Consider the following 22,446-nt stretch of genomic DNA (forward strand, 5'->3'; position numbering starts at 1 on the left):
AATGGGGCCGTAATCGGATGTAACTGTAATTTTCTACGTACTATGGTGATGACGAGCTCGCGCCGTACAGCTTATTTCGGAAACCGAACGGAGTATAAAACCCCGCCGGACGTTCTCCGGACGCCTTCCAAACTAGGACAAATCCGGGAACACCCCCACGGATGGCAGTCCTAGTTTTGTGTAGGTATTGTAGGTGTTGGCACCTCATAAAGACACTTTATTTTCCCAGTGCCAACATTGTAGGTGTAATTGATTTCAATTCCTTAGTCTCATTTTGTGTATTTCAATTGACTGTGCTAGAAAGTTAATAATATCTTTCTCCATCTTTCCTTATAAGAAAAGGAAAAAGTGCCTTCTATACTAAATTAATTCTTTATCTAATTTTCACGTTTATAAAAGCGTTTCACTTGAAAAGGTTTATTTTTCCTCGTACAGATGTAATTTAGTTTGTGGAGTACATTTTCATCCAATTATACAATATAAATTTTAATATAAGTAACAAAACCACGTCCATAAACCATATTTATAAGAGTGATGGATTATTGACTTACGTATTGTTGTTTATTCTATCGATTCGGAGTTATAAAATATAAGGGTATATGTATTTCCCACCGAGGTACGCAGGGACTATCCATTATCATTTGCTTCAATTTTGACGTTCCTGTCTTGTTTCATAACGTAACATAAGCTCACAACTATATCCCAATTGCGTTAGTCAGAGAAACATCCAATGCAAGACGAATTAAGTACCCACATCTCACCGAGCTTTCTGTTAGACTAACGTGGTAGGTGGTGAGCCGTATCGCCGTCTATAATGGTCGAGCCAAATGTATTAGTGAAAACTGCACTTAAAATAAAAGTGAATTTAATCACTCATTGCAAGTTCGGTACCGGGATCCGAACCGGCGCTTCCCGATTGAGAAGCAAGTCGGTGACCCACAGGACCATAGTGATAAGTGATCGTGCTTCTTTCACATTCATTAATCGTTCCATATACGCGCGGGCACAGGTAACAAAATCTTTAAAATAAAAAAAGAGTTAGATACACCGGGATAAGAAGCCGTCGTGTAGCGAAGAATAAACAAATAAACCAGATACAGATTGATTGCAGCAGTGAGTCAGCGTCAGGATTGATTAGAACCGGCGGGTAATTAATTGGACGCATCAGACAACTTCAATTCCACTTTTTGCTCCGGGACTGATTAACTGGATTAAGTTTTTCACAAAGAAACGAGACTTTTTTCAGCTTTTGCCAAGTTTTTGCTTGTTACGGTACAAATGTAGCTAAAGTACTTAGTCAACACGTGCTTTGAACAGTTGGTAAGTAAATAAGATTTCACAAAGTTTATTTTGTTGATTGTATGTTTTGTTTGCAGTGCGAATCTTTTATTTTGATTCTTCTCTTCGCACACATCAAGAAGTAATTGAACCACTCTATTTCTTCGTCTTCATCTATAATACATATAATCGACTAGTTTCATAAACATAGCTTGCGTGGGGTGAGTGTTTTGTTCATAAACACATAAAAGTTTCATAACGTAGATGACACAAAACAATTTCTAAAATATGCTTTTTATTTGTAAGTATACATAAAGGCACATAAACTTCGTGTTTGAAGTGTAGTTGTTAGCTTGATATCCTTGTTGCGGGAAAGTAATGCATCGTTTATTCGATGCGAGTCGTGGAACACATTCCATCAACGCGAATTTAATGTTTGATGGCACATCGCTCTCGATATTCAACCGCCCCACGTGAGTGCATGGGTCGACAGAATCAATCCACTTCACTTTATAGAGCACACACATATTACCCCTGAATTTTCAACAACACTTTCACTTTGTGAAAAGGGAAAGAAAAACGCGTTAAGGAAAATAATGAAAGACCTATTTTCACAAGTCATCTTATTATGTATTTTATATACAAATTGAGACACCATTTATAATGTTTCCCCCGGTGTAATTATATACAATGTTCCTAATAAAACTAAATCTATACAATTATATAACTTAATTATTATGTGATAAAGTATGCTTCCCACCTCAATAACGTTATTTATAAAATAACTTTATGTAAAATTAATCCCTAACACCTTATAACTACTTACAAATAAAATGTTTGGTTAAGACATTGTATAACATTTTCCACATTAGATAATTAAGTACTTTACATAAAGATCACGATTATGATGAAACAAATATCCCGTAACTTTGACTACCTACTCGAGTAGTGGTACTTATATTTTTAAGGAAATATTATACGGAATTTTATGTATTCATTTTGGTAGGTAATATACAATTCTTACCTCAGGAATCAGAGTTAGGAAGGAATAAACTGGACGTAAGGTACAGTCATCGCAGTACCATAAGTAAACAGGTTTCAAGGAACTATTAATACAAGAGTTTGCTTCAGTTAGAGCGCTGACCGCACCTTGGAAGGAGACTTAAAACATGCGCAATGCAGACCAAAGCGCTTGCACTTTGTCTCGTTTGTCTAAAAGACTTTTTTCGAATGAGTTTAGTTCAAAGAGAAAACTCTTTCGCTCTGTCTGGCCATCTCTGCGACCTTACTCCGATGCACCTTCCCTGACGGCGTCATCGGGAATCCTTCCACGAAGAACAGCCCTCCGTGCAGGTGTTTGGCTTCTGGCATTTCCTCTGTAAGTAATAAATATTGGCTGTAATATTATGCTATGTAATATATAAAATAAATGAAGGTCTGAGATAAAACACAAAGGATTAGGCAAGAAATACGTATTCTTTATCAAAGTATCTTGTTTATCTTAGTCCTAAAATGTACGGAAATGTCATTAGACGAGAAAGTAGACATTTCAAGGAAATGATCCGGTCCGCCAGTACTTAGCTACGAAGAAATGCAATTCTCGCTTAAACGATATCAGATTTTTTAAATTTAAACTACAATTCTTACTTGATATTGCTATTCTTATAATTTTAGAAGTATGAAAAAGTAAAAAAAAATCTGTGGAGCAATTATGTTTTAACGATACTTAAAGCAGCAGTACCTACCGAGTTTATGTAGATCGGTCTATGAGGCTCTTATGTGCACCCAAAACTTTAGCAAAATATGGAACACTGCGTTCGCGAAATTACGTAGGTAAGGAGGCACTTTCAAAAATACACTCAAAAATTAAGTGGAATAGCTTACTTTTAACCAAGTCGAAGATTTCCTGTGGTTCGACAACATTTCCATTTTTCTTCAAGATTGCGGCGACTGGATACTCCATCGTTTGCGGGTTGGACAGACCCACCACACACACTTCCGACACACTTGGATGCTGCCTGATTATTTGCTCCAGTTGAACAGGAGATACCTGTGGACAATAATCAATAGGTTAGCTGACAGTTCTCTGTTTTACATTCGCAAGTTATTTCGGAGAGATTCGATCCCCTTTGAAATAACGATTTTGGAAGCTTTTATGTAAAACAGTGGGGATTTATCCCCACTGAAAAAATTAACGTCCTCAAAAATGTAATCGTAAAATTAATATAAATCTTAAGATTTTTTTTAACTATAACATAAACCACGAGAAAATCCTGCAATAGCAGTAGATACAGCTGGGCTTCTATATTTTCCTTTAATTACCGGTAGAAAGTGATTGGTCTTTCCAGAGGTGGTAATAAAACTACGAATATTATTCCGAAACTGAGTAAGAGGTAGAGGTAATAAAAACTTGTTCAAGCTTTGTGTGGTGGGAAAAATAAAAATGGAATAGGTACTTTATTTAATTAGCTCTATGCAATCCTAATTTAAATGATTTGTAAATATGTACTTCTAACTTGAATGTAAGAGTCTAAAATCAAAAGTAAGAATCTACATAAATAAATTCCTAAAGAGTCGCAAACTAAAAAATCGGTACATCGGAGAAGAGAGGAGATGAGCAAAGACGTTCAAAATGAACCAATCACAGCGTCTGTAAGAGCGAAAGAGAAGACGCTCTGCCGCTCTCTTTCTCGCGGTGATTGGTCGAATCCTGCACATCTCAGCTCCGTTTCAGTGGAAACCCACTAATCAGGTACAAGAAACGATGTCACGTGATTCATCGAATAGTACAATAATTCTGAAACTTACCCAGGTGGTGAGGTATCTGATCAGAAGTCGTTTCCTCTCCACAAAGAAATAGTTGTCATTCTCATCTCTGTAGAAGATGTCACCGGTCTTGAGCCACCCGTCGTCAGTCAGCATTTCCTTGGTTTCCTTCTCATTGTTTAGGTAACCCTGAAGATAATTTCATAAGGTATTATATCTCATATATAATTGTCTTATTTATATTATATAAATATTGTAGAAACTAGGCATGCGAAAAAAAGCATGTTTCGAAAAAGAATTTTTGATAGCGTAACGGAATTACTGAAATATAACGCGACAACATACAGATGCATAAATTATTGTAAAATTTTATACTTGTCGTTTATTTTACCTTTTAAGTACACCAGAAAAGATAATCATGGTAAAAATTGCCCAAACAGAGAGCCGCAAGTCCTACCCGGCAAACCTTGTTTTGAATTGATAATGTAACCCAAAAAGAAATCACTAAAATTATATGTAACCTTACCTTAAAGAACGCGTCTCCTTTTACCCAAAGTTCGCCGTTTTTATGGGGTTCTGTAACCTCCTGACCTTCATCGTCAACGAGCTGAAAAATATAAAAATATTAATGATTCTGCTGTTTCATTGCATTTTTTTACCTCTATTAGATTCAAGTACAATTTAAGAAACAGCCTCCGTGGTCTAGTGGTTAGAGCGTTAGGCTCACGATCTGGAGGTGCGGGTTCGATTCCCGATGGAGACATTGTCGAAATCACTTTGTGAGACTGTCCTTTGTATGGTAAGGACTTTTCAGGCTTGAATCACCTGATTGTCCGAAAAAGTAAGATGATTCCGTGCTTCGGAGGGCACGTTAAGCCGTTGGTCCCGGCTATTAGCCGTAAAAACACCTCCACCAACCCACAGTGGAGCAGCGTGGTGGAGTATGCTCCATACCCCCTCCGGTTTATTGAGGGGAGGCCAGTGCCCAGCAGTGGGACGTATATAGGCAGTTTATGTATGTACAATTTAAGAGCAGTATTTTAACTTGTAGCAAATTCAATCCAATATTTTCTCTTGGTTTCATGTATAAAAACATAATTCGTCTTACATTTCAAAATTTAACATGAGCTAAATTGATCTTTCGTGCTGTTTATTTTCGTGGAGAATTTTGCTCGTAGGTACTAGAGGTATTGTAGTGAGAACACTAGGAAACCGCAGGCAAACATCTAACTTCCCATTTCGCAGAATAATATCATGATGTGTATATATTTACTTACTCTGTACCGATATTTGCTAAAGGGCTTTCCTGAAGATCCGAATGGAGTTGTTTTTTCGTTGTAATCAAAACATCCCACCAAAAGTTCAGTCATTCCATAACATAAGTGCAATTCCGCATCGCATAGTTTCTGAAAATAAAAGTTACTGTTATTGGTGTATCAATTAAATAAATATCGGAATGGAAATCACGATTTGGATAAGAAAAATCATAATATATAGGTATGTAGGTATAAAATCGGTGGGCATATTTTCGAAAGTAAAAGTATATCTACGTCTTATAAAAGCTTTAATAAATCCTACTTGTCTTATCTAGATTAATACATTATAAGACGTTCTAATACCGGTTGACGATTAATCAAATTTAAAAATGTAAGTATTTGAATAAATTCAATATTTCTTGTCTTATCTAGATTAATAGACTAAATGACGTTCTAATACCGATTTGACGATTAATCAAATTTAAAAATGTAAGTAAGTATTTGAATACATTCAATATTTTATATAGTTTTTGTACTCTATGATAGTCTACTTACTATCTGAACACATTACCCTGTGTGACTCTTGTGGTTTGAGTAACATAATAGGGCTACAATAATGTAGAGATTCGGCACAAACAACCCCAACCACATTATTAACGTAGCCATTTGATATGCAGTTAATAGATACTGCCAACTTCCAACATGTTATTGATTTGTTGATTGTCGATGAATGAAGTCAATTTGGGTGTATATGGTGAACGATTTTGCACTTAATATACTTTATCGCAGTAGTAAAAAATATATTCTCAACGGTATTGTAGCTTGATCATGCCAACTGGAGGTTCTATTCTATTCTTGATTAATGGTTTTTATGTGTTCACAAAAAATACACGCTAGAGCAGGATTTGCCAACTTGATGAGTCTTGGGCGAGTTTCAGACTAGGTTTCAGAGCACGACACCGGAAGTCAATATCATTAGTGTGACCGCAAAATCTTTGTCTTTTTGGCAAATATCTGTTTGGAACTTATGTTCCTAAGTTCCGTAATTTCTAGCAGGATAAGACAAAGATTGTAGGATATTTTTGAGGTGATACTTATGATATTGAGTTCTGGTACTCTGAAATTAAGCCGTTATATTTGAGTTGCGTAGTTATTTTATTTTTAAGTATTTGCGCTTTTTTGATGATCGCACCAGCTCTCAGCAAGCACAGCTCTCGCCTCTTGATTAAAATTAAAGATAAGTAAATAGTAATGCGCGATTCATTTTTATTTAGGAATAATAATTCTCTAATTTACTTGAGTTCTCTAATTTATTTGTAAGAATTTTGCTGGTTTGGTATATAAAAAAAATCCAAGCTTATCTTTTATCGGCTGAGTAAATATTTGTTCACAGACAGATGTTTACTTTAATGTGACGATGTGTTGGTTTAGCCTTCGACGATTTAGTAAGTAAGTAAGTAGGCCTAAGAAATACTTCAACAAGCCCTTTCCGGAATTTGAAGTCAATATAAATATGTTTAAGTACTTAGAAGTATATCTTATCAAATCTAGCTCGTATAGACCAATGTTGTTAGTGACATAAGATTTTGAATTTGAACGTTAATGGTTGGTACAGGCTTAAGACATAGCTCAACCAGTTACTGAGAGTTTGGACAAATGAAACTTGGAATTTCTTATTCGGGATGGCCATTGATTACATTACTATAAATAGTCTCAAAAATAATAATCTGTGTTAAGACAAATAACTTTGTAGCTTTTATCGAATATATCGGGTGGCTTAAAACTCTTGCGAATGCAGAGAAACGGCATAATTATGCTCAATACAGGTTGAGAGGAGTTCTGTGTTTAGTAGTTGGAAGTATTTAAGATGATGATACATACATGCATACATGAACGCATGCCAGTAACACCTAATAGGGCTATTTAGGCTGCTTATAATAAAGAGATAACGTACTTTGAACTCTTCTATGATGTGTTTCTCCGAAGGAGCTCCACCGACAAGAATGTGCTTGAAGCAGGACAGGTCTACCACCTTCGCTGGCGCCTGGACAAAGCGAGCCAGCAGATATGGCGTCCACGCTGTCGAAGTCGGCTGGAACAAATAATTAAATTTATTATATAGACGCATAAAGTTAAGACTGTGTTTTTTAATGGAGTGGACAGCCAATTTACAGACACTTTTCAACGTTTTGGGTAAGATTTGTTATTGTTGATCATTGAAATACAGGGTGTTAGTGACATCGTAACGAAAACTTTGAGGGATGATTCAGGCCATGATTCTGAGTTGATATCAAGTGGAATTTTCCGTCGCAAAAGTATGGAACGGAAAATAATATAAAAAAGGTCTAAAATTTTCATGACTTCTCCGACAGGAAATTCCACTTGATATCGTCTCAGAATCATGGTCTGAATCATCCCCTTCAGTATTCGTTACAGTGTCACATACACCCATACCTACTTGTATGGCTACTGTATGTACTTGTATGGGGTGTAAGTGACATCGTAACGAATACTGAGAGGGATGATTCAGCTGATTATTCTGAGTTAATATCAAGTGGAATTTTCCATCGCAAAAGTATAGAATTGAAAATAATTTAAAAAAACTAAAAAAATAACATGAATTTTGCGACGGAAAATTCCACTTGATATTAACTCAGAATCATGGTCTGAATCATCCCTCTGAGTATTCGTTACGATGTCACTAACACCCTGTATATTACAATAAACCTATAATGCGTCTTCAACGTCACAACAAACCTATCGCTATATAGTCTTAATTATAGGTACCAAGTGTACCGTACCCTACTGTCCAATATCACCTCATTAATTGTATAGTGTACCTACTACTTATATGTTATTGTGTATCTTATTGTTCCATATATACTCTTGGTTATTCATTAATAAATCAGTATTGATTCGGACTCCAGGCTTTCAATTGCTCTTTCCCTATATGGCGACCCTGCCTCGCCGTTGCGGGGAGTGTCATGTTACGCGAACTCGCGACGGATAGAATCGTTTATTGAAATATAGCGCAATAATATTTTAGAACTTTTACCTGCTGTGGATCAAGGATATAACATCATAATGGGAAAAGAACAGTCAAAACCGGTGCAGAGCAATTCTGATAGCAGGAGCAACACGTTCGCGACCCAGGTGGGCTACGAGAACAAGATGGAGGTCAACAGCACTTTAGTCTTGGGACATCTCGGCCAAATCAACATCTCAGTCATGATCTTCGTAACAATCATTGGAATAGCATTACTACTCGTCTTCATCCGGTACCTCAACGCTTGTCTGAATAAGCGTATAGAGCAGAGAGCGCAAGCAATCACTTTCAGACGGAGGAACATCGAGGCAGAAAACGTGTAAGCGGAGTTGGATGTTACAACAGCAGGGGAGAGTCCAGTTGGAGTCCAGGAGGTGTCGATGTCCACAAGGAGAGACATTATGCGGAACTATAAATGTGCGAAATATAAGTGTGGTAAATAAAAATAATAAAGGACAAGTGCGCGTAAATTATAGAAGTGAAGTGCCGTATCCATTGAGCAGAGTTGGACACGTTGCGCGGGGACATCGATGCGTTAAAACGATGAGCGGATATTAGAGGTATATTAAGATCATGATAAAATTACAGTTTAAAAGTATAACCAGTGCTAGGAGAAAATAAACAAAGTTAATGCCTATATATAGTTTATATCAAAATAAGTAAGAAGATAGCTATCTATATATCATACCGTTATTATTAATATGCATCTTAGTTATTAATGGCGATAGAATTGCGTACAATATATAAGGAGTTAAAAGGAATTAGAGAATATTTAATAAAAGAAGGAAAACGTAGATACATTAAAGGAAAAGCTGAGGCTAAGTTAAATGAAGCAAATTTAATTATAGAAAAATTAAGTAAATCAGTGGAAATATTCTCTAGTTTCATAACTGAAGGTAAATTAAGTAACGAAGATATATCTAAGGGTCAGGCTCTTATAGATAAGATAAAAGCATTATATAATGAAATAAGGAATTTGTGTGTGAAACCTAGCACTAGTGATACTTCGGATAACGAGTCAGGAAGTGAAGGAACTGCAAATATGGCGTCATTTGATTTAAAAACAGCGGCAAACTTGCTGCCAGTAATGAATGATGACGAACTCGTCACATTACAATTATTAGATGCCATTGAATTATATGATACTATGTTAAAGAACGAGGATAAAACCCATTTAATCAATTTTGTATTAAAAACAAGGTTATCTTATGGTGCTAAGTTGAGATTAAATGGAAATTACACGTCTGTAGAATCGTTACTGTGTGACATGCGGAGACATCTTTTGACTAAAAAGTCCGATACAGCTTTGCAAACACGTCTTCAAAGTGTCAGGCAGAATAATCGCTCAATTACCGATTTCGGAGCGGAGGTAGAGCGATTATTCGCCGATTTAACGATTTCTCAGGCAGATGGCAACTCGGAGAACTACAAAGTCCTAAAACCAATTAATGAGAGGAATGCTATAAAAAGGTTTTCAGACGGGCTACGCGATCAAAGGTTAAGCACCATTATAGCGGCCCGCAACTTCACGTCCTTGAAGGATGCCATCCGCACGGCGCAGGACGAGGAGATGTCTTCTCCGGCGCCAGCCGTGATGCACTACCGGAGAGGTAGGTCACAAGGACGAGGCCGCGGCGCGCGACCCTGCCGTGGGAATTACCAACGTGGACGTGGTTACCAACATAAACCAGGTAATTATCAACATCATAATAATTATAATTCGTCCCGAGGGAATTCGTTTCGTGGAAGCCATGCTCGTGGCAGAGGACAGCCTTATATGAATCGCAGGTCAAATCAGGTCAACGTCATAGATGAGCAACGTGAATCATTCACAGTAGACGTCGAAGATAGAAACCTGAATCAGTTTTTTCGAGCATGACCAATTATGTTATTGCAACAACATCAACTCAGTTCAGTTCAGCATATCTAATGTTACATTTAATTGGCTAATTGACACGGGTGCAACGCTCTCAGTTGTTAAGTATGAAACATTGCAACAAATGAGTCAATCGTATTACGAAGAGCGTATAGACATAAAAGGAATAGGTGGCAACTTGACATCGGAAGGCTACGTTTATTTAAAACTAAATTACAATGGCAGAGAATTTTTGCACAAATTTTATGTGTTCAAAAATTTGAGTTGTAACGGAAACGGTATTATAGGTCAGGATTTTTTGAGCAAATATAAATGCTTATTAGATTTTGAATTAAATACACTAACTTTGAATCATGGACAGCCAATAGTAATACCTTTGCGAATGGGTCGAGTTGGTTATAATAATTATTTATCAGTACCGCCAAGATGCGAAAAGATATATTACGTAAAAACTTTAGAAGAGGGAGATTGTGTGATGGAAAGCAGAGAGTTATGTGAGGGTGTGTTTCTAGCTGGAATGGTAGTATCAGTGCGAGATGGATTGATACCTATTAAAATTCTAAACACACGGGAAGAAGAAGTGAAATTAAGTTATTTTAATATTGATTTGGAATGTTTGGATAAGTATGAGTTGTGTACTTTTAAAAAAGATATCGTGAATGCGGAAAGAGTGAAAAAGTTGTTTTCGTTACTGGAACTAGGTCATTTGCAGGATTATGAAAGAAGCGAAATTGAGAAAATTTGCGCAAAATTTCCAGATGTATTTTATATTCCGGGCGATAAGTTAGGCTTTACTAATGTAGGTGTACAAAAAATACATCTGAAAGAAAATGCAACTCCTGTTTATTCCAAACCATATAGGTTACCACACTCGCAAAAAGCTGAAATAGACAGACAGATAAAAAAGATGCTGGAAGACGATATAATAGAAGAAGCGGAGAGTGAATGGAATAGTCCACTTCTGCTAGTGCCTAAAAAGTCGGATGATGAGGAAACAAAGAAATGGCGCGTGGTGATTGATTATAGGAAGGCGAATGAACGAATAAAAGATGATAAATTTCCTTTACCCAATATTACGGAAATTTTGGATTCATTATCTGGTTCGATGTATTTTACGCATTTAGATATGAATCAAGGCTATTATCAAGTTCAATTAGATCCCGAAAGCAGAAAATACACAGCTTTTACTACCAACAAACAATACCAATTAAAAAGATTACCAATGGGTTTAAAAATTAGTCCGAATGCGTTTAGTAGAATCATGACCGTTGCCTTATCTGGATTGAATTATGAGAAGTGTTTTGTTTATCTTGATGATTTGATTTGCTTCGGTCGAAATTTAGATCAACATAACAAAAACTTAATTGATATTTTAAATAGATTGCGAAAAGTCAATTTAAAATTAAACCCGGCCAAATGTCAGTTTCTAAAAAAAGAGCTGCTGTATTTGGGACACGTAATATCTGAAAAAGGAGTTTTGCCAGACCCGAACAAGATAAAAGCCTTGACAAATTATCCTAAACCTACAAATTCGGATGAAGTTCGTCGCTTTGTAGCGTTTGCGAACTATTATAGAAAATTTATGCCTAAATTTGCGGAAATTTGTATACCATTAAACAAATTATTGCGTAAAGGAACTTTATTCGAATGGACGGAAGAATGTGAGCGAGCTTTTGAAAAACTGAAAGAGATGTTAGTTAAACCACCAATATTGCAATACCCTAATTTGGACTCTGAAAATACTTTTATTTTACACACTGACGCCTCTGGGGTAGCGATCGGTTCCATGTTGTGTAACAGTGATGACATGCCTATCGCATACGCAAGCCGAGCTCTAAATAAGGCAGAATTAAATTACCCCACCATCGAAAAAGAGCTTCTGGCTATCGTATGGTCAATAAAGTATTTCAGGCCATATTTATATGGTCGGAAATTCAGAATAAAGACGGATCATCGGCCACTAGTTTATTTGTTTAATATGGCAAATCCGTCCAGCCGACTAATGAAATTTCGTTTGAGTTTAGAAGAATACGATTACAGTATAGAATATGTGAAAGGGGCGAGTAATGTGGCTGCAGACGCATTATCTCGCATCGTATTGACGTCAGAGGATTTGAAAGATATGAATAGACATATAGCATGTGTGATGACTCGAAGTCTGAGGAAGAAAGAGAGAGAGCGAAGGGACACCAGTTCTTTGGATGATATGCAATTGACCGATGATTGGACTGATCACCCAAAAATCGTCGATATGCTTAAAAAACCAAATAACTGTGTGGAGTTAACTGTAGAATCAAAAGTGGAATTAGAAAAATTAAGAAAAAGTGGGAAAATGCAGATAGAAACAAAATCATTGTCATACGTGCCTAGTAGGTCAGTACTTTATGTGAACCCAACGTCTCGAGCATTAGTCACGCGAGCCGAGCTAGTGAGGGAGTTGAGTTACATTTGTACCCAAATTGGTATCGCAGAAGTCTACATTAGTAAAGATAAAAATAATTATAAATTTATAGAAGAGTTAACTCAAGAAATTAGGAACACTCCTAACTGGAAGGGGCCCCGGTTATGTATTGTTAGAGGAGTGCAAAAGGTTGACAATGTAGACGATATTCGAGTAATTTTGAACGACTTTCATCTATTACCCACGAGTGGCCACGCGGGTATTAGACGAATGTTGAACAATATAAAAAGATATTACTTTTGGCCATCCATGCATAAGGATGTCGAAAATTTTGTCAAAAGCTGTGACAAGTGTCAAACGCAAAAGCATATGGTAAAAACTAAACAACCAATGGTAATTACTTCAACAGCCACTTCGTCGTTTGAGAAAATATACTTGGACATTGTAGGCCCAATAGCTAAAGATTATAGTAATTACAATTACATTTTAACATTACAGTGCGAGTTGACAAAATTTACAGAAGCCTATCCATTGCAAACGAAGGACACAGTATCGGTGGCAAGATGTTTTGTTGATAATTTTATTCTTAGATACGGGATACCGAAGGAGATAGCGACAGATCGCGGAAGTGAGTTTATAAGCAGCACCATGTCTGAGGTATGTAAGCTTTTGAACATTACTCAGATATCCTCCACCGCCTACCATCATGAGAGCATCGGTGCGCTCGAGAACTCACATAAGGCTCTGGGTGCGTATTTAAGAATAGTTACTAACAACCATCAAACGTCGTGGAGCAGCTGGTTGCCGTACTGGTGTTTTTCCTACAATAATACAGTTCATACTGAAACAAAGTATACCCCTCATGAATTGGTTTTCGGAAAAACATGTAACGTTCCAAGTAATTTCACTAAAGAAGAAGTTGATCCACTGTATAACATCGATAATTACCCTTTAGAATTTAAGTATCGCTTGCAGATGTCACAGAAAGACGCAAGGGACAATTTATTGAAAAGTAAAGTGATTCGCAAACAAAAATATGATAAAACTATTTACCCTGTATATTATGATAAAGGTAATTTAATATTGATAAGAAACCCATCTAGTGATAAGAAAGAAAGTATCTATTTAGGTCCTTATCCTGTATTAGAAGATAAGGATCCAAATGTTATTATTTTAAAGAACGGGAAAGAGGATATTGTTCATAAAAACAGAACTAAATTATACCATTCTCGTTAATTTTTAAAATAAAATGAATTATTAATTTAATTCATTTTATTTTCTCCCTCTCCCCGTTGATATAGTGTACCTACTACTTATATGTTATTGTGTATCTTATTGTTCCATATATACTCTTGGTTATTCATTAATAAATCAGTATTGATTCGGACTCCAGGCTTTCAATTGCTCTTTCCCTATATTGGCTACATGACAGTTTTCGGATAAGTATTATAAATTAAGACACGAGGAATTTATTAAAAACGTCATAGAAGGGAAGATACAAGGAAAGAGAGGAAGGGGAAGACCAAGAAGAGCTTACATGGAACAGATTAAAGAGAAGGCGAACGTTGTGTCTTATAAGGAAGTGAAGGTATTAGTTTTTGATAGACAAGAATGGAGAATGCTAAACCGACAAAAGCGTGGCTCTTAAATTTGTGATGGTGTGATTTTTAAAAAATACCGTTGCTTATATTATACCTCTTAATATATTTTAATTTTCTCGAAAAAGCTTTATATAATTAAAAAAAGCTTTAAAAAATTTTTCTTCAATTATTTTAAATTTCGCGCGAAAACGATTGGTCACATGACATTTTGCCCAGTGACGTCACAGTCAACAAACAAAGAATCTGTTAAACAGTATCACTTGAAACCTGACAGATAGTTATTGATTATTTTGTGAAATGTGACGTCACACGAAGCTCAATCATGGCCGCCCGTGCGGCGTGTTCTGTAATACACAGATAAAAATGCATTTTTATTTTGTAAAAATGTAATATTTAAAAATTATCTTAATAAAAAAGAACTATTGGATAATTATTATCGTTCAATGATAAATTTCATATTTTATTGTTACAACTGTCAAGTAGCCAATTTAAGAGCCACGTTCCCATCAATGATGTTTTTTAATAAATTTACTGTCCAACATGACACGCTTTTATTGATTAGGTTGTTGCCAACTTTTTGTGCCGATGTTTTTGGTCACTTAGACGTGTTACTATCTATACGGCCACCTTGAACGTCCCTAATTATTAGACATTCTGGATGTTGCTAACTATGTGTAACTTAATTGTCACTATTTGCTTCTGACTGTAAGTACATAAACATAATATATGGGTTTATATCGTCTTATAGGTTGCAAGATTCTCAAAGCAAGTCAACCACCTTGTTTGGGGATAGTTACAGGTCATATCTTATCACACCTTACTAGTTCTACATTATTATTATCATATAACTATCATGCTACAACCATGTTACTAAGTTAGTTCAAGCCGTTAATCCTTAAGTGTATTATAACTCGATGAAGTAAATTATGCACCTAGTAATTAAATAAAAGTCTATTGCGGAAATAATTAAACTGATAAAATTTAAAAGTAATCATAATTATAGATAAATATTCCGAAAAGTAAACGTGATAATATGATAATTATACAATTGTATAAGTGTTATAGTTATTATTGTGATTATTATAATGCAGGTGCGTTGATAATAAAAGCGAATTATAATTTTATTTTGGCAATTAAAGATTGATTATAATATTCGCGATAAGTACTCAACTCAATTCTTTTTCGTTAACGAGAAGGAAAAGGAGGAAGGAATGACGAGAATCATAGACAGTTGATTCTTTAAGGTCAAATTGTTAATTGAAAACCGAAAAATATCATGATCAGGAACCGAACTTAGCACGCACCCGAAAATCTTACTGATGTGTGTATTACAAAACTATTTAAGCAACCTAATAATAAATACTTCACGTCAATATACAAAGTAAACAAATATTATGAACTGTATAAACCTTGTAAAAGTTCACTTTTTATATTATTTTTTGTCATGTGTCAAAACTTGAAGCGGCAAACATATTAACATAGTGTTTAATAACTTACCTTGTAAGTATTAATCATGTGCACCAATAGTGGTGGAGAAACTGGTTGGGAGGATTGAAGCCTTACGAATGGTTTAATTGAAGACGATATGAAATAGATGAGTGAGGATAACCATTGTGTCGATGTCATCAGCATGTTCATATGTATTACGTCCTGTCTTGTAGGAAGCCTGAAAAATAAATATATAATTATTTACTTACTTAATTAAAATTTTATTTAAATTTGGTTTGTAGATTTAGGTTTATATTTTGTTTTATATTAAAATAAATAATTTCTAAATAATTTGTACGCGTAGGTATGTCTATTTATATAATATTATACGTTGAATATCTCTTTCTCGTCACGTAGGTCAGCTGGAAGAAATCTCTTTGTTTAGAGATTTCGAGCTTACCTGTACTATCTGTTTTCTTTGTATGTTTTATTGTGTACAAATAAATAAATAAATAATATTATATAAATAAACAATAAATTTAATGAAATATATTATAATCATAATTATATTCAAATTTGATTCCAGAAGGAATAAAATGGGCCCAAGAATGGTACCTTGGGTAACATGCATGGGTAATAAGTAACTTAAACGTAAGTAACTTCTTTTTCTAACAATGACTATTTTTTACTGTAATAAAATAAAACAATTACTGTACAGTGCACTTACCACCACTCAATGACGCCATTCAACAAGGTGTCAAAGGTTATTATTGCTACTTTTGGTAATCCTGTGGAACCGCTGGTCAATATATACCATGCCGCTGTCTTTGATTGGTCGAAATCTGAAGATGGCCTGGAATTGATGTTTTAAATTAATAACATGTGAGTATGCAATACCTAGTTATATGGCAATAAGACGAGAAATGTCCAGGAAAACATTGTTTAAACAGTTTGATACTTACTTGAAATTGACTTCTGTGCCTCGATGTTTCTGTATGAAATTCTCCATATCGTCAAAGGCAACGATTTCCACATTGTCTAATCTATTGGCTTCCAGAGCTTCCTTATTTTTTTCTAAATTTTCTTTTTGACAAAACACAATTTTCGGTTGAATATTTCCGTATAACGATTTGAGATCCGCTGAAAAAAGCAAAAATATGTAAAGAACTGGATTGTGATTCTACCTTTTTCTTATAAGGTTTGAAAAACTGCTCGAGAGTATGTTTTGAAATGGAGGAGGTTGGACTTTGTTAAAATAAAATAAATAAATAAAAATAAAATAATGTTTATTGTGATACACAGGTTTACATAACACAATTATAAAATAAAGTTTTCCATCACAAAAGGTAACAAGCTCAGCATATGCCGAGATGAAATATCTCGACGCTGGTTTTCAGCCTGCACCTGTGTTGGTGAAGGCCGATAATCTATAGGATACTGATAAAGTACAATAAACGACGACAAAATAATAAAAAGCAACCAAAACACCAATAATAATACCAATACATGCGGAAAGTAAGTACAAACATCATTAAGGGCACTCTGCTGTCTTATTATTAGGTTTGTAACATCAAAACATGGAATAATTATCGTTGTGACAAAATACATACACTAGAATTAAAATAAGGAGAAAAAAAAAATCTAATCATACATTTTTAAGGAGACATAGCCATCAGTAAGTAGGTAGGCACATAACCTGGAGGTCGAGGTTTTTAATTATTTACTTTTTGTTTAGACAGAAAGTGCTCCCGCGCACGTTTTTTAAATAAGGGTAGAGACATAGGTTCCCGTAGCGGAGGCGGTAGGTCATTCCATATTTTTGTAGCGGCGAATTTGAAACCTCCTCTGAAGTTAACCGTTCTATTCTTTGGGACTACCAGACTAGTCTCTCGGTGGCGTCTCAGGCTTCGCGTTTGAACATCCCGTACCCATTTCAGCTTTTCATATAGATATTTTGGAATTTCGAACTCGATAAGTTTCCGTACTGAAAGAGCCAAATGTAATTGTCTTCTCGACTGCATATTAAGAATATTCTTATTATTTAAATAAGGTGTGATATGCGCTCGTTTCGGGATTACGCAGCAAAAACGCATACAAGCATTTTGTACTCTCTGAATTGCTTTTTTAGTATATTCTGGAAGCCTTGGTCCGTATACTGTATCACAATAATTAAAATGTGATAGAATCAACGACTCAACAAGAGTAAATCTAACCTTTTCTGTTAAGTACTTCCTAATTCCATATGGATAAAATGGATAGTTCAACATGAGGAAAGGAAAATGGGTGCAGAATTTTGCTGTCGACGAGGCGCCAATGTTTGTTGCTGACTCGGTCGATCATTGTCGACAGTAAAGTGCTGCCCGTATGTAAGGCCTCTAAGTACCTATAGAATTATCCTTGTTGTCTGATTGAAATATAAAATAAATAATGCAATTAAATAGAATGCATTTTAAGGGCTGTTGTTTTTAGACACGTGCAAACTACATTTTGACTATCAATTTTCAGGATACGTCGGGAGTATGTCAGATCTCAAAATAATTACTGGCTATCTCTCTGAAATTGCGGATCTAACTCTTTGATTAAATTACGTCAGGCTGTTATCAACTTCTAACAATGAAGTATTGTATTGGATTGCTTATAATTTGTTATCTTATTACAAAATCTTGTTTAATTATAACTTTGCCTTTGTCTTTTGATAAATCAATAGCCAAAATGTACCTTTATGTATTAACTATTATTTCATAGGTACAATGTTTAGGGATGAAAAAAGAGACAGTTTTTGGCTCGGTGTATCCCTAAAGATAGGTATCACTCGAGGGATTGACGGTCATCAATCACAAGTCCTTGACTTATGATTTTAATTAATTGCTCGATTCGATGTAAGTATACGACATTTTTTCTATGTATTCCTTTCCCATATGATCAATTATGTAAAAAAAAAATTGTGTCGTATAATTTGTCATTTTTGTAAGATAACTAATTCAAATGGGTGATTTTGTTAAAGTCTCTCTACAATTTACAAATATTGACCAGCATACACGTCACTCGATTCGATCAACAAAAACGTCACCAATTATTGTCGTTTCATAGATAAAAACTGCACCACCATCACCACAAATCACATAATAGACGTTTTCAAAAATTCACCCAAAATAGTATACTTAATAAATGAGAACTTGTAACTTACAAATCTCTGCACTCGGGTCAATACTGCACATAGAGTACCCCATGAAGTGGCAGGCGTAGTAGGGGATTGCGAGGTCCAGGTGGTTGGGTCCGGAGATGATGATAGGGTCCCCTGGTTTGAAACCGGCGTTCTTCATTGCGCTAGCTAGCCGCATGGATCGCGTCGCCACCGAGATGTTAGTCTCTTGTGCATTTGTTGCGCCGTCAATCTATTAATAAAACAAAAAATCCATAGCATAATTAAAACCTCAAGTATGTATTGTTGCTAATCATGTTTCTGCAGAGATTTTTTAAAGAGTAATTTGACTTTTTAGGGACGGTTTCTAGAAGGAAAAACTAAGTTCTTCTGGAGTCCATTTAAATTTCAATTGTTTTGTATTCTGTTTCACGACTGCAAAGTCATAGAATTCTCAAAACATAAATAAGAATGGATGGACTTAAAATTTTGGGAAAGATGAACTTTGATTCGTTGAACATAGGTTTTAAATATGTTAGTTCGTTATTTATCTTTAAATAAAATAGTAATTTAAATAAAGAAGTTTATTGAATCGTAAAAAATACGAATTACAAAGTTGACAGAGTCGTTACACTAGATATTACGAAACCATAACACGATTTTTTAAATTTTACAGGTCTTAGATTTTCTTGCGTTAGACAAGTGAGCAATAAAATAAATAGAGACGTAGGTAAATACCTATCATCCAGTTATTATTTTGTGTATACCGGCATGGGCACCTCGGGCAAGTCCCCAGGGTCCCGGAATCGTTGGGGTCCCTCTATTTAATCCAAATTGATAACAGCTATTACTTTAAATACAGTAAGAATCGTGCTTCTTGTTACTTGTTGTAACAAAACAGTCTTTGTCAACCCTTTTCATTCCCACGGCCTTTTGACCTTAGGTACAACTCGCGTACTTAATTCGTTAGAGTTGGTATTCATTGCAACTTCTTGAAGGCAACATGTAGATACAGCTACTACAAAATTCAAATTCTCGAACACCTGTATGACCTTACCTGACATATAGCTGAAGGTCGCTCCAGCATACCTTCAAGTGCAAGGTGTCCAACGTGACATCTTTCCGGCGCAATATTGTACCTTTGGGCCGCTTTTATTCTTAATTTGTTAACACGCTGCTCTATATTTTCAGGCATTTTTCACAGATTTTTTATTAGCACTTTTTATGGATTTGTTTAATTTTCCACACAACCGATGAAGAAACACTATTAAACAAATAATATGCCTATCGTTAATCGTATCGTGTATATATACTTGCTCTACATTGTTATCTATCATTGACAGGTCATTGATTATAGTAATTACATTTGGATATGCTTGACTTTTTTTGGACAGCTTGGTAAAGCGCACATAAAAATTGTTAAACGAAAAACACTCGATGATTTTATGAGCTTAAACAGGTTGCGTTGTTATTATTTTTAAATACTTACGCTAAAAGCTAAGATGAAAATTCACTTATGTTTTTAGACTCACAAAGTGCCGTGTTGCCGGTCACAATAATGTTATAACGGAATGAACTAAAAAAGTCTATATGTACTATAATCTTACCCATTAATACATTTATTATGATGATGATTACAGTGATGAAATGATTACAATGATACTATACTGTCCACAAAATTTTCCTACTTATCTATTTTTGCGTACCATGAGTGACTGCAAGTAGTTTTTTAACTAGTTGGCAAGTATGCAGTAACTTATTCGAGATAATGTTCAAAATGCAACTTCAACTATATCATCCGCTTAAAGCAAAGAACGCAAAGATATATAATATGACTTTGAATGTATGCTCCTCGACGGAGCGTCGAGAAAAGGGTATCATTTTATATGGAGAAAATAAGCTAAAAAGCACGCTATGAAATCTTGCTGGAAAACGTTATTCTTACCTACTAAGTTTTAGAAATATTTTCGAAATAAAAATGTGTCTGATGCAATGATTACGTTATTTTATTGGTCTGAAGTATATATATAACGGTCTATGCGTGATTTGGAGAAAATATATTATACTGAACGCGGCATTTTCATATTATCCTGCCGTTCATAATTAAGACGGGATAGAACATGATATTAAGCGTAAGTACTTGTATTTTATTGACTTATGGGAGAATCAACGATCTAGTTCTTGACACTTCTAACGTCTTCTTTTAGTGTTAGCTCAGAGTAATTAATACTACGTATGTATGGCAAACCCTGATGCAATACTACACAATATTCACATACATTTTTGAATTTACACGTATTCGGAATGGATGTAATTTGGTTCAGTGTTTTCCCATTTGTCTGGTGTAAACCTAAAAAGGTTTTAGTAAAAACTTCGTGAAAAACATACTGCCTTGAAATTCCTTCATTAGGTAGAAAGATAGATGAAGTTTTTATTAGAATATACTGTCTAATGTTGGCTAACATACTCGTACTAGTACCTAATAATTTTTTGTATAATGTTTCTTCCCTTTATTATTGTTGTGCTGTTTCTTTTCCACTATTATTATTTGTAAAATTAATAATAATGGAAAAAAATATTATTTTAGCCGTAAGGTATGTTTTGTCATGTACTTGTAAAAAGAAATATATACTTTCACAATTTAAAAAAATATACTCAATCACGGATAAACTTGTCGAAGCTTGGCGGAGGTTGATTTTCAGTCGACATGTCATTCAACCGTATGAAATAAATAAAAATGGTATGAGGCAAGAAACAGTAAAAATTAAATAGCAACTTTAAAAAAAGTTATATTACATGTAGGAAAGTGAGAATATTATGGAAGGATAATGAATGGGAATTTGATGGTTTATGGTATGAATGGAGAATGGTTAATGAATGGGACGTAAGGCAGTTTAAAAAAGTAAGAAAGGCGAGTCGATGGGGGATCTCCGTCAGGGTTAGAGGATAAGGGAAGAAGTATTTTTTGTTTTGTTAAAATTAATTAAAATAGAAGGAGTAAAAATATTTAAAATATCCCGTTTTATTTCTATATCCCACATACATATTGACACACACTATTGTTATCATATTAGTGCGGCACACAGTGGGTGGATAATCAAATAATTAATTTATTAATAATCAAATATTATGTCAATCAATCTTAAATTATATTTTATCTAGCTAGTGTTATTATTATCAAAAGTATAATGTCTACAGGTATTCAAAAAATACTCATGTTATTTCTGTGTCTAACATGTTCTGTGTCTAACTCTAACATTTTAGTTGTCTAAAACAAGTGTTGTGTCTATGTGTTATGCTGTTTGTCGTTATTTTAGTTGTCTATGATTACTTGTGGCTCTGACCCCATTAGGTATTAATAACATATAGGTATAACATATAGGTGTAGGTATGTGTGTTTTAGTTACTTTTTATACTTGTGGACATCTGTATTTCTAATTAAGCATTGATATTGGTATTTAGTTCAGCATACTTAAGTTTTCATAAGATTATGATGCCTATCACGTTGGTCTAGCAGAAAGCGCGGTGAGGCGTGGGTGCTCAATTCATCTCGCGATGGATGTACTTCTGATTACCCCCAATTGGGATATAGCCGTGAGCTTATATTATGTTATGATGCAGAGGTACGTCAGTCTGGTGGAATCGTTTCTTA

At 34.9% G+C, this 22,446-nt stretch overlaps 1 protein-coding gene across 1 annotated transcript; it reads right to left on the bottom strand.

Moving 5' to 3' along the window:
- Positions 1-1,600: 1,600 nt before the first annotated feature.
- Positions 1,601-20,051, bottom strand: LOC126366736 (luciferin 4-monooxygenase-like). The gene is made up of 11 exons (XM_050009969.1): positions 19,852-20,051; positions 18,840-19,047; positions 16,615-16,792; positions 16,380-16,505; positions 15,722-15,890; positions 7,255-7,392; positions 5,322-5,450; positions 4,571-4,651; positions 4,087-4,233; positions 3,163-3,328; positions 1,601-2,654 (listed from the first exon to the last, which is right to left on the bottom strand). Exons 1-11 carry the CDS (start codon positions 19,987-19,989, stop codon positions 2,515-2,517), a joined length of 1,620 nt encoding a protein of 539 aa, XP_049865926.1. The 5' UTR covers positions 19,990-20,051; the 3' UTR covers positions 1,601-2,514.
- Between the last annotated feature and the right edge of the window lie 2,395 nt (positions 20,052-22,446).

The sequence above is a fragment of the Pectinophora gossypiella genome, chromosome 5 (assembly GCF_024362695.1).
Source record: "Pectinophora gossypiella chromosome 5, ilPecGoss1.1, whole genome shotgun sequence".
Classification (NCBI taxonomy): Eukaryota; Metazoa; Arthropoda; class Insecta; order Lepidoptera; family Gelechiidae; genus Pectinophora; species Pectinophora gossypiella.